At 47.0% G+C, this 18127-nt stretch overlaps 1 protein-coding gene and 1 non-coding gene across 3 annotated transcripts; both read left to right on the top strand.

Moving 5' to 3' along the window:
• Positions 1 to 18: 18 nt before the first annotated feature.
• Positions 19 to 16448, top strand: SNRPD3 (small nuclear ribonucleoprotein D3 polypeptide). 2 transcript variants are annotated; one of them, XM_066365511.1, is made up of 5 exons: positions 19 to 151; positions 691 to 733; positions 1643 to 1786; positions 13730 to 13922; positions 16239 to 16448. In XM_066365511.1, exons 3-5 carry the CDS (start codon positions 1661 to 1663, stop codon positions 16298 to 16300), a joined length of 381 nt encoding a protein of 126 aa, XP_066221608.1. In that variant the 5' UTR covers positions 19 to 151; positions 691 to 733; positions 1643 to 1660; the 3' UTR covers positions 16301 to 16448. The 2 variants fall into 2 exon arrangements, with proteins under 2 accessions (XP_066221608.1, XP_066221607.1); XM_066365510.1 differs by having other exon boundaries at positions 33 to 155; positions 699 to 733.
• On the top strand, positions 8329 to 8404 carry TRNAA-GGC (transfer RNA alanine (anticodon GGC)). The gene has a single exon. It is a non-coding gene; the product is annotated as a tRNA-Ala (tRNA).
• Positions 16449 to 18127: the final 1679 nt, after the last annotated feature.

The raw sequence follows: 18127 nt of genomic DNA, 5'->3' as shown, positions 1-18127 counted from the left end.
AAAGGAAAGGGACGGACTCTGCGCGCGGCATTTTGGGAACGCGTGGTATTGTGGGAGCGCGGGACCGCCATTCGCTCGCTTCACACCCTCGCATTCGCTTGAGTTGCTGCCACTGCCGCGGGACCAGTGAGGAGACCGGGGTCAGGGAAGGGTAGGTCGAGGCATCCGTGAGGGACCGGGGCTGGAGGAGGGCACTCTGCCGTGTAGCTCTGCGGAGTTCGGGGAGGGAGAAGAGCGGGAAGCGCGGGCCACTCAAACATCAGCATCGCCTTACTAGCGCCTGGAAGTGAGTTCATTAGCTTCACCCCAAAGTACATGCTCTTCACTTTCTGTACCTCTCTGGGCCAGTGTTTTTCGACGTATGCAGGCCATAGTCTTGGGGTCATTTTTGGCTGATTGCTTCCATCTCCGCCCTCAGGCTATGGTACCCTCATGCTTTACACACCGTTACATATTAATCAGGTTCCCCTGTTTCTAAACTGTTAGATATATTTTGTAAGTTCTGTTGCCTTTTCATTGAGTCATTCCTTACCTACAACTTCGCAGTGGTTCCCCACTGTCTTCAGCATAAAACTCAAAGGGAGGCTGTCTTTCCCAACCTCATGTTCCCTTTCCTCTTGAACACACACCACGAGTCCTAATCTTTAGTCATTGCTCCCTAAAAATTCACCACTTGTCTTTTTTAATTAGGTTGTCAGACGGTTGGTTGCCCAGTGATTGTTTTTTCTCCAAGGTAAGCATTTCCTGCTTATGGCACATTGTCACTTTGTGAACACTTTAATATTTTCTTTTTAGTTTTGATGGTGAAGTGGAAGGTCAAAGGGCATTGAAGGGGTTGATTTAAATGCACAGCCCCTTCTAGGTTTGCCTGGATTCTTGGTTTATATCTGCAGTGGTCAATACTATATATATTTGTACCAGGATAGCCACACTGTTGAGGATTTGAAATGTGTCTAGTGTGAATTTCTAGTTTTTATCTCATTATAATTAAGTTTAATGTAAATAGCTACATGTGGACAGTAGCTGCTGTATTGGACAGGATAAGTCCATATCATGGGTTCCCAAAAGGGTATTACCCACAACTGTGGGTTGACAGTACATTGAAAGGTATGGGCATTACAATACCTTACCCCCAATACATGCAAAGTTGGTTATTTGTTGAAGATACAGGACATACGGTAGCAGGGAGGGAGATGGAATGTCAGGCCTTATGGCAGGGGTAGTCAACCTTTTTATACCTACCACCCACTTTTGTGTCTGTTAGTAGTAAAATTTTCTAACCACCCACCGGTTCCACAGTAATGGTGATTTATAAAGTAGGGAAGTAACTTTACTTTATAAAATTTATAAAGCAGAGTTATAGCAAGTGAAAGCATATAATAATAATTTTTTACCAAGTACTTTATGTCGGATTTTCACTAAGTTTGGCAGAATAAATTTTTATAAAACAAACTTACTATAGTTAAATCTATATTTTTATTTATACTTTGGTTGCTCTGCTACCGCCCACTATGAAAGTTGGAATGCCCACTAGTGGGCGGTAAGGACCAGGTTGAGTACCACTGCCTTACTGGAAGCATGGTGTGTGCCACATGCCTTCTCAGGCTCTGAAAGATGGACTGACTTGTCTCTTTCACTGTAGAAATCTCTTCTTGCCAAGATGTCTATTGGTGTGCCGATCAAAGTCCTACATGAAGCTGAAGGTCACATTGTAACATGTGAGACAAACACCGGTGAGGTCTACCGAGGGAAGCTCATTGAAGCAGAAGACAACATGAACTGCCAGGTATCCTGCTTTGCACTTAGCACTGTAGGGAAAATGTGTGCCTCCATCTTGGAGGACAGAAAGATGATGATTGGAGGGTCTCTTTGAAATTGTTCTCATTGAACAGTTATTTACTCAGTGTCTACTGTATGCTAGTGACTGTTATAGCTTCAGGGATGTGGGCATGAATAAGAGCCATTTGGAATTTTGAAATATTTGTTCTTTGTTTTCTTCATTCCATAATCATTTTCTTCCATATTTTGGGGACCTATAAAAGAGAAGTGGCACTACTCCCTTCGCTGGAATCTGTCAGGTTCAGGCCATTATCCACTTGGCTCCACATGTTTACAGTTAATATGTGGATACAGTTAATAATGCTTTGCAGTTAGCAGAACTTTTTATTCACATACTATGTTTATTTGCTATTTTTCTTGCAGGGAAGAGTCTCATTTGGTTATAGTAAGTACCTTTTGAGATAAGTGGTTTTGGTGAGAGTTGCCATCCATAAAATAGAGAGAATAAGAGTAAAGGATTTGGCCCTGGCTGGTTGGCTCAGTGGTAAAGCGTCAGCCTGGCGTGCAGAAGTCCCGGGTTCGATTCCCGGCCAGGGCACACAGGAGAGGCGCCCATCTGCTTCTCCACCCCTCCCCCTCTCCTTCCTCTTTGTCTCTCTCTTCCCCTCCCGCATCTGGGGCTCCATTGGAGCAAAGATGGCCCGGGCGCTGGGGATGGCTCCTTGGCCTCTGCCCCAGGCGCTGGAATGGCTCTGGTCGCTGCAGAGCGACGCCCCGGAGGGGCAGAGCATCGCCCCCTGGTGGGCGTGCCGGGTGGGTCCCGGTCGGGCGCATGCGGGAGTCTGTCTGACTGTCTCTCCTCATTTCCAGCTTCAGAAAAATACAAAAAAAAAAAAAGAGTAAAGGATTTGCCTGACCAGGCGGTGGCGCAGTGGATAGAGCGTCGGACTGGGATGCAGAGGACCCAGGTTCGAGACTCTGAGGTCGCCTGCTTGAGTGCGGGCTCATCTGGTTTGAGCAAGGCTCACCAGCTTGAGCCCAAGGTCACTGGCTCGAGCAAGGGGTCACTCGGTCTGCTGTAGCCCCCCGGTCAAGGCACATATGAGAAAGCAATCAATGAACAACTAAGGAGCCACAAAAAAGAATTGATGTTTCTCATCTCTCTTCATTCCTGTCTGTCTGTCCCTATCTGTCCCTCTCTCTGACTCCGTCTCTGTAACAAAAAAAAAAGAGTAAAGGATTTATCTATTGAATGTTACCCTGCTAATGTTAGAGCAGCTTCCTGATACAGTGTCTGTCCCTTGGTACCATGCTTTTTGCTAAAATCACATGAATTTGTATGACATTACGAAGTGTATCAGAACATTTTCTCTTTTTTATTTTTTATTTTATTTTATTTTTTTCTGAAGCTGGAAATGGGGAGGCAGTCAGACTCCCACATGCGCCTGGCCGGGATTCACCCGACACGTCCACCAGGGGGCGATGCTCTGCCCATCTGGGGCGTTGCTTTGTTGCAACCAGAGCCATTCTAGCGCCTGAGGCAGAGGCCACAGAGCCATCCTCAGCGCCCAGGCCAACTTCGCTCCAATGGAGCCTTGGCTGCGGGCAGGGAAGAGAGAGACAGAGAGGAAGGAGAGGGGGAGGGGTGGAGAAGCAGATGGGTGCTTCTCCTGTGTGCCCTGGCCAGGACTCGATCCCGTGACTCCTGCACGCCAGGCCGACGCTCTACCACTGAGCCAATCGGCCAGGGCCTCATTTTCTCCTTTTTTTTTTTAAAAAAAAAATTATTTTAGAGAGAGACAGAAACATAAATCTGTTCCTATATGTGCCCTGACCAGGGATTTAACTGGCAACCTTTGCACTCAGGATATAACATCCTAACCAACTAAATTTCCTTTGTTCTGAAAACCATCAGTTAAGAGCTTGGACTTTATGATCAGATGTTGAGTCTTACATTAGGCATGTTAATCATCTCAGTTTCTTCATCTGCAAAATGGGAATAGGTGTTATTTTTGGTCTTACGTGGTACCTAGGCTGAAGAGTCTAACATGGTATGGGAATGGCCTGGCCCTAGTACCCCCATTCTGGTCAGTCATTGGCTGGCAGCCTGACCTCAATGTGAATGCTGTGGTGGATCCCAAAGGTGTCAGCTGGAGGCTGGCAGCTCCTTGCATTCCTTCCAATCTGTTGTCTCTTTGAAGGGAGGTCTCAGCAATAACACCTATACCCCAGGGCTGTTCTTTTGGGGGTTTTTTAATGATTTTTATTGATTTTACAGAGGGGGTGGGTGGGAGAAGAGATGTAGCTTTGCTGTAGCTGGTCTTTGGTTGCTTGTCGTATGTGCCTTGACCAGACAAACTCAGGGTTTTGAACTGGCAACCTCAGCGTTTCAGGTCAGCACTCTATACACTGTGCCACCACAAGCCAGGCAGGGCTGTTTTAAAGATCATCTAAATTATGTGTGTGCACCAGCTCAGTACCTTGCACATTATAAATTCAACATATGATACCTGTTAACATTTCCCAGGTGAGAAAACTGAAGATCAGAAAGATAAAGTGACATCCAGGGTCACACTGTGGATCAAGTGTCTTAACTATTTATTTCTTCTCGGGGTCATTTATTTGTGATTTCTTTGTAGGTTTGTACATCGTCTTTCTGCCAGGTTGACCAGCTGGGGCCATTTCTTGGCATCAGGGAGATAGGCATCTAGTAACAGCAGTTTTATCTCAGTGTTGATGCCATGGAGATGGGTGATGCGGACTCTCTAAAGGTCCTGTGGGGCTTGACCTCCTTTGCCTTTGTGAGGTACCACTGTTATAGATCGGGTTCTCTGGCTTAGGGCATCCTCATCCATTTTAACATACTTTAATTTGGTGAGTAGAATGCAAGACTGGGGGTAGAGAATCCTGCTGTGTTCATTCAGCTATTTAGTTGGACAACTTACTGAGCTTCAGGGCCTCAGACTCTCATGTGACCTTGTGGTTTCTCAGATGCAGCCAGTGTAGGGTAAAGCACACAGACCTTCATGATAGACATATCTGGATTCAGGTTGCAGCCTGCCACCTAGTGTGATATGGAGTGAGCTTTGGACCTCCCTCACCTTCTGTTCCCTCCATTCTAAATCAGGGATGAAAATAGCACCTTGTTCTGAGGACTGTAGTTGCAGAATAGATAAGCAGATGATTATCACAAACAGTGGGGGCCAGCCACCTGCCTGTAGCCCATAATAATTTGCTACGGCTGCCATAACAAAGTTCCACGCTTGGTAACTTAAGCAACAAAAATGTATTCTTGAGTTTCTGGAGCCTAGGATGCCAAGATCAGGATGTTACAGGTTTGGATCTTCTGAGGGCATGAAGGCTTATAGATGGCCGGCTTACTCCTGTGTTTTCACGTGGTATTCCTTTGTGTGGGACTATATCCTAATCTCTTTTTATTAGGACTCAGTTACCTCTGTAAAGATCTGGTTTCTACATTCTGAGATACTGGGGAGTTAAGACTTCAGCATACAAATTGGGAAAGGAAGGGCACAGTTTAGTCCATAACACTGCCAGTGGAAGGTGCGAGGCTTCATTGGCTCTACCTAAATCTGGCACAGTGGATAAAACCAGCAGGCTGTGGCAGAGCTGAACCTGGCACCAGTGAACATAGAGCATGGCTCACTCACAGCCCTGGGTCCTGCAGTGCCCACTGGCTCCAGTTGGCAGCTCTGGGGATAAGAATATCCTCTTAGAACGTTTTCTGCTTGTTGTATACTAAGGCAGCTGAAGTGTAGTGTTCATTATTTGATATAGGATTTTTTTTTTTTTTTCATTTTTCTGAAGCTGGAAACGGGGAGAGACAGTCAGACTCCCGCATGCGCCCGACCGGGATCCACCCGGCACGCCCACCAGGGGGCAACGCTCTGCCCACCAGGGGGCGATGCTCTGCCCATCCTGGGGGTCGCCATGTTGCGACCAGAGCCACTCTAGCGCCTGAGGCAGAGGCCACAGAGCCATCCCCAGCGCCCGGGCCATCTTTGCTCCAATGGAGCCTTGGCTGCGGGAGGGGAAGAGAGAGACAGAGAGGAAAGCGCGGCGGAGGGGTGGAGAAGCAAATGGGTGCTTCTCCTGTGTGCCCTGGCCGGGAATCGAACCCGGGTCCTCCGCACGCTAGGCCGACGCTCTACCGCTGAGCCAACCGGCCAGGGCTGATATAGGATTTTAATAGTATTTTCTAATGCAATTTGGTTTCCCAATACTTGTGCTGTTGCCCACCCCGCTTTTGCATTAGAAAATACTATTAAAATTCTAAAAATGATATAGGATTTTAATAGTATTTTCTAATGCAAAAGCGGGGTGGGCAACAGCACAAGTATTGGGAAACCAAATGAGAGAATCCTGCTTCCCACTACAACCACAGTTGGCACGGACTTTTCCCCTAGGGATGTATCTTAGGATTTTATTTCTTGATTTTTATTCTATCCATTTGCAAAAAGAGTTGGAGGCCTCCTGACCAGTGATAGCGCAGTGGATAGAGTATCGACCTGGGATGCCGAGGACCCAGGTTCAAAACCCCGAGATCACTGGCTTGAGCAAGGGGTCACTGGCTCGGTTGGAGCACCCTGGTCAAGGCACAGATGAGAAGCAATCAATGAACAACTAAAGTGACACAATTATGAGTTGATGCTTCTCACCTCTCTCCCATCCTGTGTTTCTCTCTCACTAAAAATAAAAATAGAGGACAGTTATTTATTCATTTGTTTGTTTAGAATATTCCTTGATTGGGGTTTCTCTGATGTTTTCTTCATTTTTAGATTTGGGTTATGCTTCTTTTGCCTGTTACTATGTAAGTAATATTTTGTCTCTAGGCATCATACCCAAAAGCCCAAAACGCCTTTTTGCCCCTTATTGGTGATGTTAACCTTGAATATGTGATTAGGATGTGTGGGCTTTTCGCTCTATATTGTTTTGCCTTTTTTTAACTACTAAGATTTTTTTTTTTTTTTTTTACAGAGGCAGAGAGAGTCAGAGAGAGGGATAGACAGGGACAGACAGACAGGAATGGAGAGATGAGAAGCATCAATCATTAGCTTTTTGTTGTGCATTGCGACACCTTAGTTGTTCATTGATTGCTTTCTCATATGTGCCTTGACCGTGGGCCTTCAGCAGACCGAGTAACCCCTTGCTCAAGCAAGCGACCTCGGGGTCTCAAATCTGGGTCCTCTGCATCCCAGTCCAATGCTCTATCCACTGTGCCACCGCCTGGTCAGGCAACTACTGAGAATTTTGTGGAGAGATTCTTTCAGTATGTATCTTGTGAGCCTGACTGGTAGTGGCACAGTGGATAGATTATCAACCGAGAGACACTGAGGTTTCTGGTTTGAAACCCCTAGGTCACTTGCCTGAGTGCAGGCTTGCCAGCTTGAGCATGGGATCATCAACATGATCCCAAGGTGCTGGCTTGAACAAGGGGTCACTGGCTCGGCTTGAGGAGACCCCCCCCCCCTTCAAGGAATGTGTGAAAAGCAGTCAATAAACAACTAAAGTGAAGCAACTATAAATTGACACTTCTCATCTCTCTCCCTTCCTGTCTTTCTCTCAATTATATATATAATCTTGTGGTATTCTGTTTCTCTTCAGCACATACCCCCCCCCCCCAGCTCCCTATCCATTAGCATCCAGGGAAGGTGACTTTTAGAGAAAAAACAGCAGTCCTGGCCGGTTGGCTCAGCAGTAGAGCGTCGGCCTAGCGTGCGGAGGATCCGGGTTCGATTCCCGGCCAGGGCACACAGGAGAAGCGCCCATTTGCTTCTCCACCCCTCCGCCGCGCTTTCCTCTCCGTCTCTCTCTCCCCCTCCCGCAGCCAAGGCTCCATTGGAGCGGAGATGGCCCGGGCGCTGGGGATGGCTCTGTGGCCTCTGCCTCAGGCGCTAGAGTGGCTCTGGTCGCAACATGGCGACGCCCAGGATGGGCAGAGCATCGCCCCCTGGTGGGCAGAGCATAGCCCCTGGTGGGCGTGCTGGGTGGATCCTTGTCGGGCGCATGCGGGAGTCTGTCAGACTGTCTCTCCCTGTTTCCAGCTTCAGAAAAATATAAAGAAAAAAAAAAAAAAGAAAAAACAACAACTCCATCATTCTTTCTGTATTTATTAGGTCTGCTCTATGGAAGAGGCTTCCCCTTATTCCCCATTTATTTATTCATTTATTATCAATATGGGCTATGGGTTTCTGTTCCAATAAATAGGTTATATAATCTGTTACCATCATTATTTTGATGTTCAAATTATTCCTGATTTGGTCACAGGAGTCCCCTCAAGCTGACTCCTGTGCCCTTTGATATGCTCTGGTCGTTTTGGGGAAGCACATTCTTACCTTCTGGCACAAGATATTTATGACAGAGTCATCTTTTACTTTTTCTAACCGAGCTCTGGAATCAGTTATTTCTTCAAGGAGCCTTGTTACCTTCTATGTTAACAATAGAATTTAGAAGCAAGAATATGGGCTCTGTTAAGTATTTCAAGTCTTAGGATTTGTCAAGCTAGAATGTATCTTCAAAAGGCTGTGTGCGGCCCTGGCTGGTTGGCTCAGTGGTAGAGTGTCTGCCTGGCGTGCAGAAGTCCCGGGTTCGATTCCCGGCCAGGGCACACAGGAGAGGCGCCCATCTGCTTCGCCACCCCTCCCCCTCTCCTTCCTCTCTGTCTCTCTCTTCCCCTCCCGCAGCCGAGGCTCCATTGGAGCAAAGATGGCCCAGGCGCTGGGGATGGCTCCTCGGCCTCTGCCCCAGGCGCTAGAGTGGCTCTGGTCGCAATAGAGCGACGCCCCAGAGGGGCAGAGCATCGCCCCCTGGTGGGCGTGCCGGGTGGATCCTGGTCGGGCGCATGCGGGAGTCTTTCTGACTGTCTCTCCCCGTTTCTGGCTTCAGAAAAATACAGGGGGAAAAAAAAAAAAGGCTGTGTGCTTATCCTGACCAGGCAATGGCACAGTGGATAGAGCGTCGAACTGGGATGCGGAAGGACCCAGGTTTGAGACCCCAAGGTCGCCAGCTTGAGCGCGGGTTCATCTGGTTTGAGCAAAAGTTCACCAGCTTGGACAAGGTCACTGGCTCGAGCACGGGGTTACTCGGTCTGCTGAAGGCCCACGGTCAAGGCACATATGAGAAAGCAATCAATGAACAACTAAGGTGTCACAACAAAAAACTGATGATTGATGCTTCTCATCTCTCTCTATTCCTGTCTGTCTGTCCCTGTCTATCCCTCTCTCTGACTCTCTCTGTCCCTTAAATAAATAAATAAATAAATAAATAAATAAATAAATAAATAAAGGCTATGTGCTTAATAAAGTACTGGAAGCTTTTGTTCATTGTAGGCTTATTCTGTGCCAGGCACTAGGCTAGTGTTTTTACATGTAGTAGATTCTTCAGTCATCCAGGAACTCTCTGAGCACATGCTTCTAGATTCCCAGGGTGACTGGCCAAGCTTGGAGGAGCTGATCTACACCCAAGTCTGTGATTTTAACCAGTCTCTAAAGATGAGGCATAGCCCTGGCTGGATAGCTAGCTCATTTGGTTAGAGCTTCGTTCCAAAGCGCAGAGTTTGCCAGTTCAATTCCCAGTCAGGGCACATATAGAAACAGATCTATGTTCCTGTCTCTCCTCCTTACTCTCTCTCTAAAATCAATAATATTCTTTTTAAATTACAGATGAAGCATAGAGTAAACCTGTTAGCCACTGTTGCCTTTGGATGTGTCAAAACCTCAGCTTTGTCAGATTTCAGGCAGGAAAATAAGTAAAAGGGATCAGAGGAAAAGAAGGAGGCTCTTCTGTTTTGTTTTTTGGGTTTTTTTTTACAGAGACAGAGAGAGGGATAGATAGGGACAGACAGACAGGAACAGAGAGAAATGAGAGGCATCAATCATCAGTTTTTCATTGCGACACCTTAGTTGTTCATTGATTGCTTTCTCATATGTGCCTTGACCGCGGGCCTTCAGCAGACCGAGTAACCCCTTGCTTGAGGTGAGCCTTGCTCAAACCAGATGAGCCTGCGCTCAAGCTGGTGACCTCAGGTCTCGAACCTGGGTCCGCTGCATCCCAGTCCGACGCTCTGTCCACTGCACCACCGCCTGGTCAGGCCGGCTCTTCTGTTAATGGCAGGGCAGAGTGCTTGCTATGTGCCCCACAACAGGAATGCTATGATTGCCCTTCTGAGGAACCACCATGGCTGTACAGCCCTGGAGTTCATGCTGTCTCAGCTCCAGGTATGGGGAAATTCCACAACTTTGTACCGTAGTCCCTGCTTAGCCAAGGGGCTACATTACATGCCCCACCTGCCCCCCGCCAGAAGATGCTTGAAACCGACGATCATACCAAACCCTAAGTATACTAGATTTTTTTCCTACACATGTGGGGTGGGCAAAAGTGCGTTTACAATTATGATTGTGTGAAACATAGTTTATTCTGTATTATTATTATATTATTTTCCATATGAACAACTGTAAACCTATATTTGCCCATGCCTGTATATGCCTATGATAAAGTTAATTTCTAAATTAGGCAAAGTAAGAGATTAACAACAATAATTAATAATAAAATAGAACAGTTCTAAAATATACTGTATTAAAACTTTGACTTTGGGGTCATTATTAAGTAAAATAAGGGTTACTTGAACACCATGACAGTTGATCTGATAACCAAGATGGCTACTAAGTGACAACAAATGATTAGAGTATACATTGTAGATGGACTAACAACTGTATGATTCATGTCCTGGTGGGACAGCAGGGTCGCATGAGATTTCATTATGCTACTCAGAGTGGTGCACACATTAAAACTTCTCTATTGTTTATTTCTGAAATTTTCCATTTAGTATTTTCAAACTGTGGGTAACCGTGGGTACTACTGTACTAAGATCTCTCCTCCAGGATGTCAATGAAGTTGGGCACTTGGCTTGCTAATGCCATCTGTGTTTCATTGTGGTTTTTGAAAAAGTTGAATAAACTGGGTGTTCTTGCCTGACTTTCATTAAAACCTAGTTCACTCCAGTTATTGCCTTTGGCTTATGATGGGAACATAGCTCAGGCTTATTAACCAGTTGTGTGGTGTGTGGGCATTGGGACTGTGGGGCTTTGTACACAGCACAGTCATTTCTGCTCGTGTGGCAGGGAGGGCGTGAGAGTAACAGCTGACCTGGTTCTTAGGTTTCTAATAGGAGTCAGATGGTACCGGGCTCTTCCTGCTTCAGCCAGGACACATACTGTTTGTGAAAACACTAATCTTACACAACAGTCTCTGTCAGGGATTTCCAAAAAGGGTGAGGGAGATTCTGAGAGGAAGGAATGAGATATACCAGTCTGTGCTGGAGGAGAAGTAACTTGGCAGCAGCACAGCCCCCAAAATAGACTTTTTTTTAACTCTCAAATGCTTCCCTCAAAATTGACATTTTCTTTTTTTTTTTTTAATAAATAAATTTTTATTTTAATGGGGTGACATCAATAAATCAGGGTACATATATTCAAAGAAAACATTCCCAGGTTATCTTGTCATTTAGTTCTGTTGCATACCTATCACCCAAAGAGAGATCATCCTCCGTCACCCTCTATCCAGTTTTCTTTGTACACCTCTCCTCCTCCTCCCCCTCTCCCTCCTTCCCTCCCCCCACCCCTAAAATTGACATTTTAACTGTCATTTATATTCACCATTTACTGAGGTTCTATTATGTTCTACACTATAGGAGCAACTTTTAGATATATTTGTATGATTTAATTTTCTCCTTAGTAGTTGTAGGAAGTATGTGATGGTCTGATGTATGGGTGACATTGTGGGTTTAATCAGATGGGCCTCAGTTCAAACCCCAGCCAGGCCACACAGGGCAGTGTGACCTCAGGCAGGGAAATGGAGAGCAGGTGAGGACTGGCCTTTGGGGACAGATCAGCCTCTGATGGGCTGTGCCATGTCTTCTCTAGTGGGGAGGGTGAGAGTGTCCAGCTCATAGGATTGTATGATATAAAATTGTTGCTGCCTGACCGGGCGGTGGTGCAGTAGATAGAGTGTCGGACTGGGACACAGAGGACCCAGGCTTGAAACCCTAAGGTCGCCGGCTTGAGCATGGGCTCATAGACATGACACCATGGTCACTGTCTTGAGTCCATAGGTTGCTGGCTTGAGCAAGGGGTCACTTGCTCCTCTGTAGCCCCCCAGTCAAGGCATGTATGAGAAAGCAATCAATGAACAACTAAGATGCCAATGAAGAATTGATGTTTCTCATCTCTCCCTTTCTGTCTGTCTGTCCCTATCTGTCCCTCTTGCTGATTCTGTCAAAAAAATTTTTTGTTGCTGTGTGCAATCTGGGACACTAGTACATGTTCAGCAAGTGTTTGCTTTATTATGATATATTTTTCCTCACTCTGTAGGGGAATGAGGCTCAGGGGAGCCAGGAGACTTAGCCAGGGTTACATCCCTAACAGATGGTGAGGCTGTGCCTCAAAGACCAGTTCCCAGGTCTGTTCTGTCTTCCATGGCGTCAGGGGTATAGCAGGTATTGTGAGCTTGGATCAGATCCATGGTAGTCTGACCACACCTGATGTGCATTTGTGGCACCAGAGGTTATGATCTTCAAAGCAAGAACAGGATGGCAAGGACTTACAAACTTTGTGGAAATCTAGTAAGAAACTGGGGGTCCTGAGCTTGAAGCAGAAGATTTATGAGACACTTGAGCCCTGTTGTACCTGAGGGCCATGTTATACAGGGACAGGAGGTTGGATCTCTAGAAACTATCCCAACTCACAGATACAGTGGGGGTGGCCCTAGAGTACTGTTAGTCTCTTAGGCCTCTGGGTGTCCAAGCGTAGGCTGGGTGGTCAGTTAGCACTTAAAGAAAAGAGCGAGTGAGGTATAAGATGGCAACAAGCTAGTCAGAAATCTGGGGAGACAGCACACCTCTCTGCAGTGGGGCCTGGGCCCATTCTGAATAAATTGTAATCTTTCCTCCAGGAGACTCATAAAATCAGCTACTTTTTCTGGTAACTGTAGTACTGTTGAGATTGGCATTAGCAAATTTGTGTCAGCTTCTAAGCCAAGCTTTCGTTGCGACACCTTAGTTGTTCATTGATTGCTTTCTCATACGTGCCTTGACTGTGGGCCTTCAGCAGACCGAGTACCCCTTGCTTGAGCCAGCGGCCTTGGGATCAAGCTGGTGAGCTTTTTGCTCAAGCCAGATGAGCCCGCGCTCAAGCTAGCGACCTTGGGATCTCAAACCTGGGTCTTCCGCATCCCAGTTCGACGATCTATCCACTGCACCACCTCCTGGTCAGGCTTCTAAGCCAAGCTTTTTCTGGTAAATGTGGTACTGTTGAGATTGGCACTAGCAGGTTTGTGTCACCTTCCATGCTAAGCCAGTCGCCTAGCTGGTCTCACCCGTCAGCTCCCTGCCTCTCTGTCCCACAGTTGATCTATGTTGGCATATTCATCTGGGAGGATAGGAATCGCATGTGATGCATGCTTGTGACCTTCATGGTGCCTCTGCAGTCCATGTGCTGGGCAGATGCAGGTGAAGACACAGTTTGGACAGGCAGATCAAAGGCGTGTCAGTTAAGTTTCTCACCGCTGCAAGCACTTCACATGCTGACAGGGAGGCAGTGAGCTCTGGAGCCAGGCCAGCTGGACTTGAATCTGGAGTCCCTGCATTCTGGCTGTTTGACTTTGGACAAGTGCCTTAGAATTTTTTATCTGTAAAAATGGTAAAGCTCATACCCACTCTGGAGATGCTGTCAGGACCATATATGTAATGTCCTTAGCATAGTCCCTGACACACGCAGCTGGTTCTTGCATTCCCCTGCTTGGCCTGGTTCCTTTATTTCATGCTAGTCTGTGCATTTCTGGACTTGCCCTCCCACCAGCCAAGGCTCCCCCTTTTTGTGTGCCCCTGTCTCCACTGGTGCTGTTGGCCCTTACTGATAAGCTGCTGATTTTCTCCCAGATGTCCAACATCACAGTCACATACAGAGATGGCCGAGTGGCACAGTTGGAGCAGGTGTACATCCGTGGGAGCAAGATCCGCTTCCTGATTTTGCCTGACATGCTGAAAAACGCACCCATGTTAAAGAGCATGAAGAATAAAAACCAAGGCTCAGGGGCTGGTCGGGGAAAAGCTGCTATTCTGAAAGCCCAAGGTAGGTGTTCCTTGTGCACTGGTTTTAACCTACGGTTTGTTGCATATCTTTTATGAAAGGGGTTTGTTATTGCCTGGGCATAGAGGTGGATCTGACTTCAGCCATTGTCACACCCACTGCTACCCCTTTTACCCAGAGTTTTGTGATTCCCATCTGGGAGGGACTTGAGGCTTTGTCCTGCCCTCTCTGTCTTGCGTCACTTGGTTACATTCATATGGCTTATGTACAATCTGACGTGGCTTCTTAGGAAAAAGATCAAGACTTTGCCTCAAACGAAAGATTAGGTAAGTCTCATTTCTAGGAAACCCTTTGTTTCCAGAATTATGCTCAAGGGACCTGGGGGAAGCTTGCTCTTTCCTAGTTTGCTTAGCATGGCACCATGGTGTGGATTAACTGGAGTTCTGAAGCAATGGGGCAGCAAGTCCCAGAGATCCTAGGGATGTATATTGACACTCAGCATAAACTGGGGGAAATGCTGATGGTAGGGATTCATTTTCAGACAAGTAAGCAGTTTTAAGCCATCCTTTTCCATTAAGGGGACAGACTTCTATTTTCAAAGCTTCTTCTATTTGAAAATAAATTCTTTCTGTAGCATATTCTGAAAGTGAGACTAGCCTTTTCCCAGTGACTTAGTCTGGCCTTTCTTCTGTGTTAGCCCAATCAGAGGCATTTATTTGGGTCTGTGGAAAGTTCTGCCACATTGATTAGCTAAAGAAAGCAAGTGTAGTCTGACCAGGCGGTGGCGCAGTGGGTAGTGTGTCGGACTGGGATGCCGAGGACCCAGGCTCGAGACCCCGAGGTTGCCAGCTTGAGTGCGGGCTCATCTGGTTTGAGTAAAGCTCACCAGCTTGGACCCAAGGTCCCTGGCTTGAGCAAGGGGTTATTCGGTCTGCTGTAGCCTCACGGTCAAGGCACATATGAGAAAGCAATCAATGAACAACTAAAGCACCACAATGAAAAATTGATAATTGATGCTTCTCATCTCTCTCTGTTCCTATCTGTCCCTCTCTCTGACTCTTTCTCTGTCTCTGTAAAAAACAAAAACAAACAAAAAAAAACCTGAGTCCTTGCCTAACCTATGGTGGTGCAGTGGGTAAAAGTGTTGGCCTGGAACGCTGAGGTCGCCGGTTCAAAACCCCAGGCTTGCCTGGTCAAGGCACATATGGGAGTTGATGCTTTCTGCTCCTCCCCCCTTCTCTCTCTCTGTCTCTCTCTCTCTCTGTTTCCTCTCTCTCTCAAAAAAAAAAAAAATGAATAAATAAAAAAAAATCTAAAAAACAAACAAAAACCTGAGTCCTTCGTGTCCCAGTCCAGTACTCTATCTACTGCACCACCGCCTGGTCAGGCAGTTGTTTTTTTGTGTGTGTGAGAGGTTTTTTTTTTTTTTATTTTTTATTTTTCTGAAGCTGGAAACGGGGAGAGACAGTCAGACAGACTCCCACATGCACCCGACCGGGATCCACCCGGCACGCCCACCAGGGGCGATGCTCTGCCCACCAGGGGGCGATGCTCTGCCCTTCCGGGGCTTCGCTCTGCCGGGACCAGAGCCACTCCAGCGCCTGGGGCAGAGGCCAAGGAGCCATCCCCAGCGCCCCGGGCCATCTTTGCTCCAGTGGAGCCTCGGCTGTGGGAGGGGAAGAGAGAGACAGAAAGGAAGGAGGGGGTGGGGGTGGAGAAGCAAATGGGCGCTTCTCCTGTGTGCCCTGGCCGGGAATCGAACCTGGGTCCCCTGCATGCCAGGCCGACGTTCTACCGCTGAGCCAACCGGCCAGGGCCTTGTGAGAGGTTTTTTGTTTGGCGGGATTGTTTTGTTTTGTTTAGTTTTTGCTGTTATAAAACATTTCGTATATGCAAAATCACTCAAAGAAGAATAAAACCCTTCACCCACATTTAACAGATGTTAATATTTAACTGTATTTGTTTCAGAATTTTAAGTGTTAATTGACTGCATCTGTCATGTTTTATGAGTTCATGCTAGGTTGGCTCTGGGAATTCATCTTTTCTGTGGTTCTCAGACTTGCTCCCCAAACCCTTCACTCCCAGTGCCCTGCCTGTTAGCCTCCTATAGAGAGCAGTGCTGAACGGGAAGGTAGGAGTCTGGTGCTTACTCCAGCTCTGATGCCCAGTGCCAGTCTGTGCTCCTCTCGGTATTTCCGCTTTCCCTTGTGAAATGCAAGAAGGACCAGTATGGTGTTGAACCAGGTGGCCTTGTAGGCCCTTACTGTGCCAATGTCCCAGGGCTCCAGCTGCTTTGTGGCATGAGTACTCACTGACCATATTGACCTGGACTTATCCTCTCTCTTTCCCAATTTTCAGTGGCCGCAAGAGGAAGAGGACGTGGAATGGGACGTGGAAACATCTTCCAGAAGCGAAGATAAATTTTGCTGAACAGACCTTTGCCTTTATTTTTTTTCTTTTAGGTTATTTGAGTCCGGTAGAATGTGTGCTCATGTATGTGTCCTAGGTTTATTTTGGCATCTCTCTTTTTAGATCAGGTGAAATGTTAAATAAATGTGGCTGTGGTGATGTCTTTGGTTTTTTGGTTTTTTATTTATTTGTTTATTTATTTTTCATTTTTCTGAAGCTGGAAACAGGGAGAGACAGTCAGACAGACTCCCGCATGCGCCCGACCGGGATCCACCCGGCACGCCCACCAGGGGCGAAGCTCTGCCCACCAGGGGGCGATGCTCTGCCCATCCTGGGCATCGCCATGTTGCGACCAGAGCCACTCTAGTGCCTGAGGCAGAGGCCACAGAGCCATCCCCAGCGCCCGGGCCATCTTTGCTCCAATGGAGCCTTGGCTGCGGGAGGGGAAGAGAGAGACAGAGAGGAAAGCGCGGCGGAGGGGTGGAGAAGCAAATGGGCGCTTCTCCTGTGTGCCCTGGCCGGGAATCGAACCCGGGTCCTCCGCACGCTAGGCCGACGCTCTACCGCTGAGCCAACTGGCCAGGGCATGTCTTTGGTTTTTTGTTTTTGTTTTGAGAAAATAGGGCTTGTGTGTTCATTTGGGGGTTTCGTGTTCTGTTTGCGTTGGCAGCAGATTTAACTTTGCCACCCTGGGAGATTTCCTGGGAAAATGCCAGCACTTTGAAGTAGCACAATTATTGATAAAAGTTTAAATTGTTGTTCCAAGCCAGTTGACTGGCTTAAACCCTTAGACAAGTTCTGCAAATGCACAAACTGTCTCACTTATCTTCAGACATAGGCACTATATGGTGCTTTGTTAATGTTAAGGTAACCTTTGTGGAAATGTTATTAGTTCAACTTGAAAAACACAACAGGGGTGGTCTTAGCCCTTGACAAAGTCCAGTACTCTGACCTATGAGCCTGGAAACGAATGGTTCCACATTGGGCAAAAGTAATCTAATATTAACAGGTTAAGTAGCCTGACTGCTGGTGGTACAGTGGATAGAGTGCAGACCTGGGATGCTGAGGACCCCGGCCCGAAACCCCAAGGTCACTGAATTCAGCGTGGGATCATAAACATGATCTCATGTTTGCTGGCTTGGGCCCAAAGGTTACTGGTTTGAAGCCTAAGATCACTGGCTTGAGCAAGGGGTCACTGGCTCAGCTGGAGCCCCCCAGTCAAGGCACCAAGAAAAGATAATTCAGAGAATCCTAGTGACCAACATCTGTGGTTCCCATACTGGCTTCTTAAGCAGTTTTGTGGGGGACAGGTCTTGTGAATTTATCAGAGTGTCTGTCTCATCGACTGGCAGAGCCACAGCTTTAAATGTAGCAAAGGTATAGAGGGCAGGGTATGCAAAGCAAAAAACTGACCAAAATAAATTGGAAACGCATCCTGAAGAAGTCAAATACAGAGAGGAGGTCTTGCCAAGGGTTCAGTATCGGATAGTCTACAGCAGAAATTGTTGAAGAAAAGGGATCAATTATCAGCCCTTAGAATATTGCTTATTGAACAGATTGTTGAAGTAGTGGAAGAAGAGGAAGAAGAAAATCCAGCACATCTGTTAAGCTGGCATCAAATAGTGATTCTTTCAACAAGCTTTACTTTATAATCATGATATTACTAAGAGTACAGACCCTGTATTGTTCCTGTAATAAAGAACTAAGGAGCAAGCAGCAGGCATTGCCACAGGCATAGCAAGTAAGGCTTCAGAGACAACCCCTGGAGAAGCCTGTGTCTTGCTCCAGTACCCCAGCTCCTCTAACACTTGGATGAAGAGTGGCTGGTGGCCCCCTAG

Source organism: Saccopteryx leptura, chromosome 2 (genome assembly GCF_036850995.1).
Source record: "Saccopteryx leptura isolate mSacLep1 chromosome 2, mSacLep1_pri_phased_curated, whole genome shotgun sequence".
NCBI classification, from domain to species: domain Eukaryota; kingdom Metazoa; phylum Chordata; class Mammalia; order Chiroptera; family Emballonuridae; genus Saccopteryx; species Saccopteryx leptura.
This window is presented reverse-complemented; position numbering and strand designations above follow the sequence as displayed.

Coding starts and splice junctions, on each gene's coding strand:
- SNRPD3 (XM_066365511.1), top strand. CDS start 1,661: ATGTCTATTGGTGTGCCGATCAAAGTCCTACATGAAGCTGAAGGTCAC. Junction 1,787..13,729: donor AAGACAACATGAACTGCCAG/GTATCCTGCTTT, acceptor ATTTTCTCCCAG/ATGTCCAACATCACAGTCAC. Junction 13,923..16,238: donor TGCTATTCTGAAAGCCCAAG/GTAGGTGTTCCT, acceptor CCCAATTTTCAG/TGGCCGCAAGAGGAAGAGGA.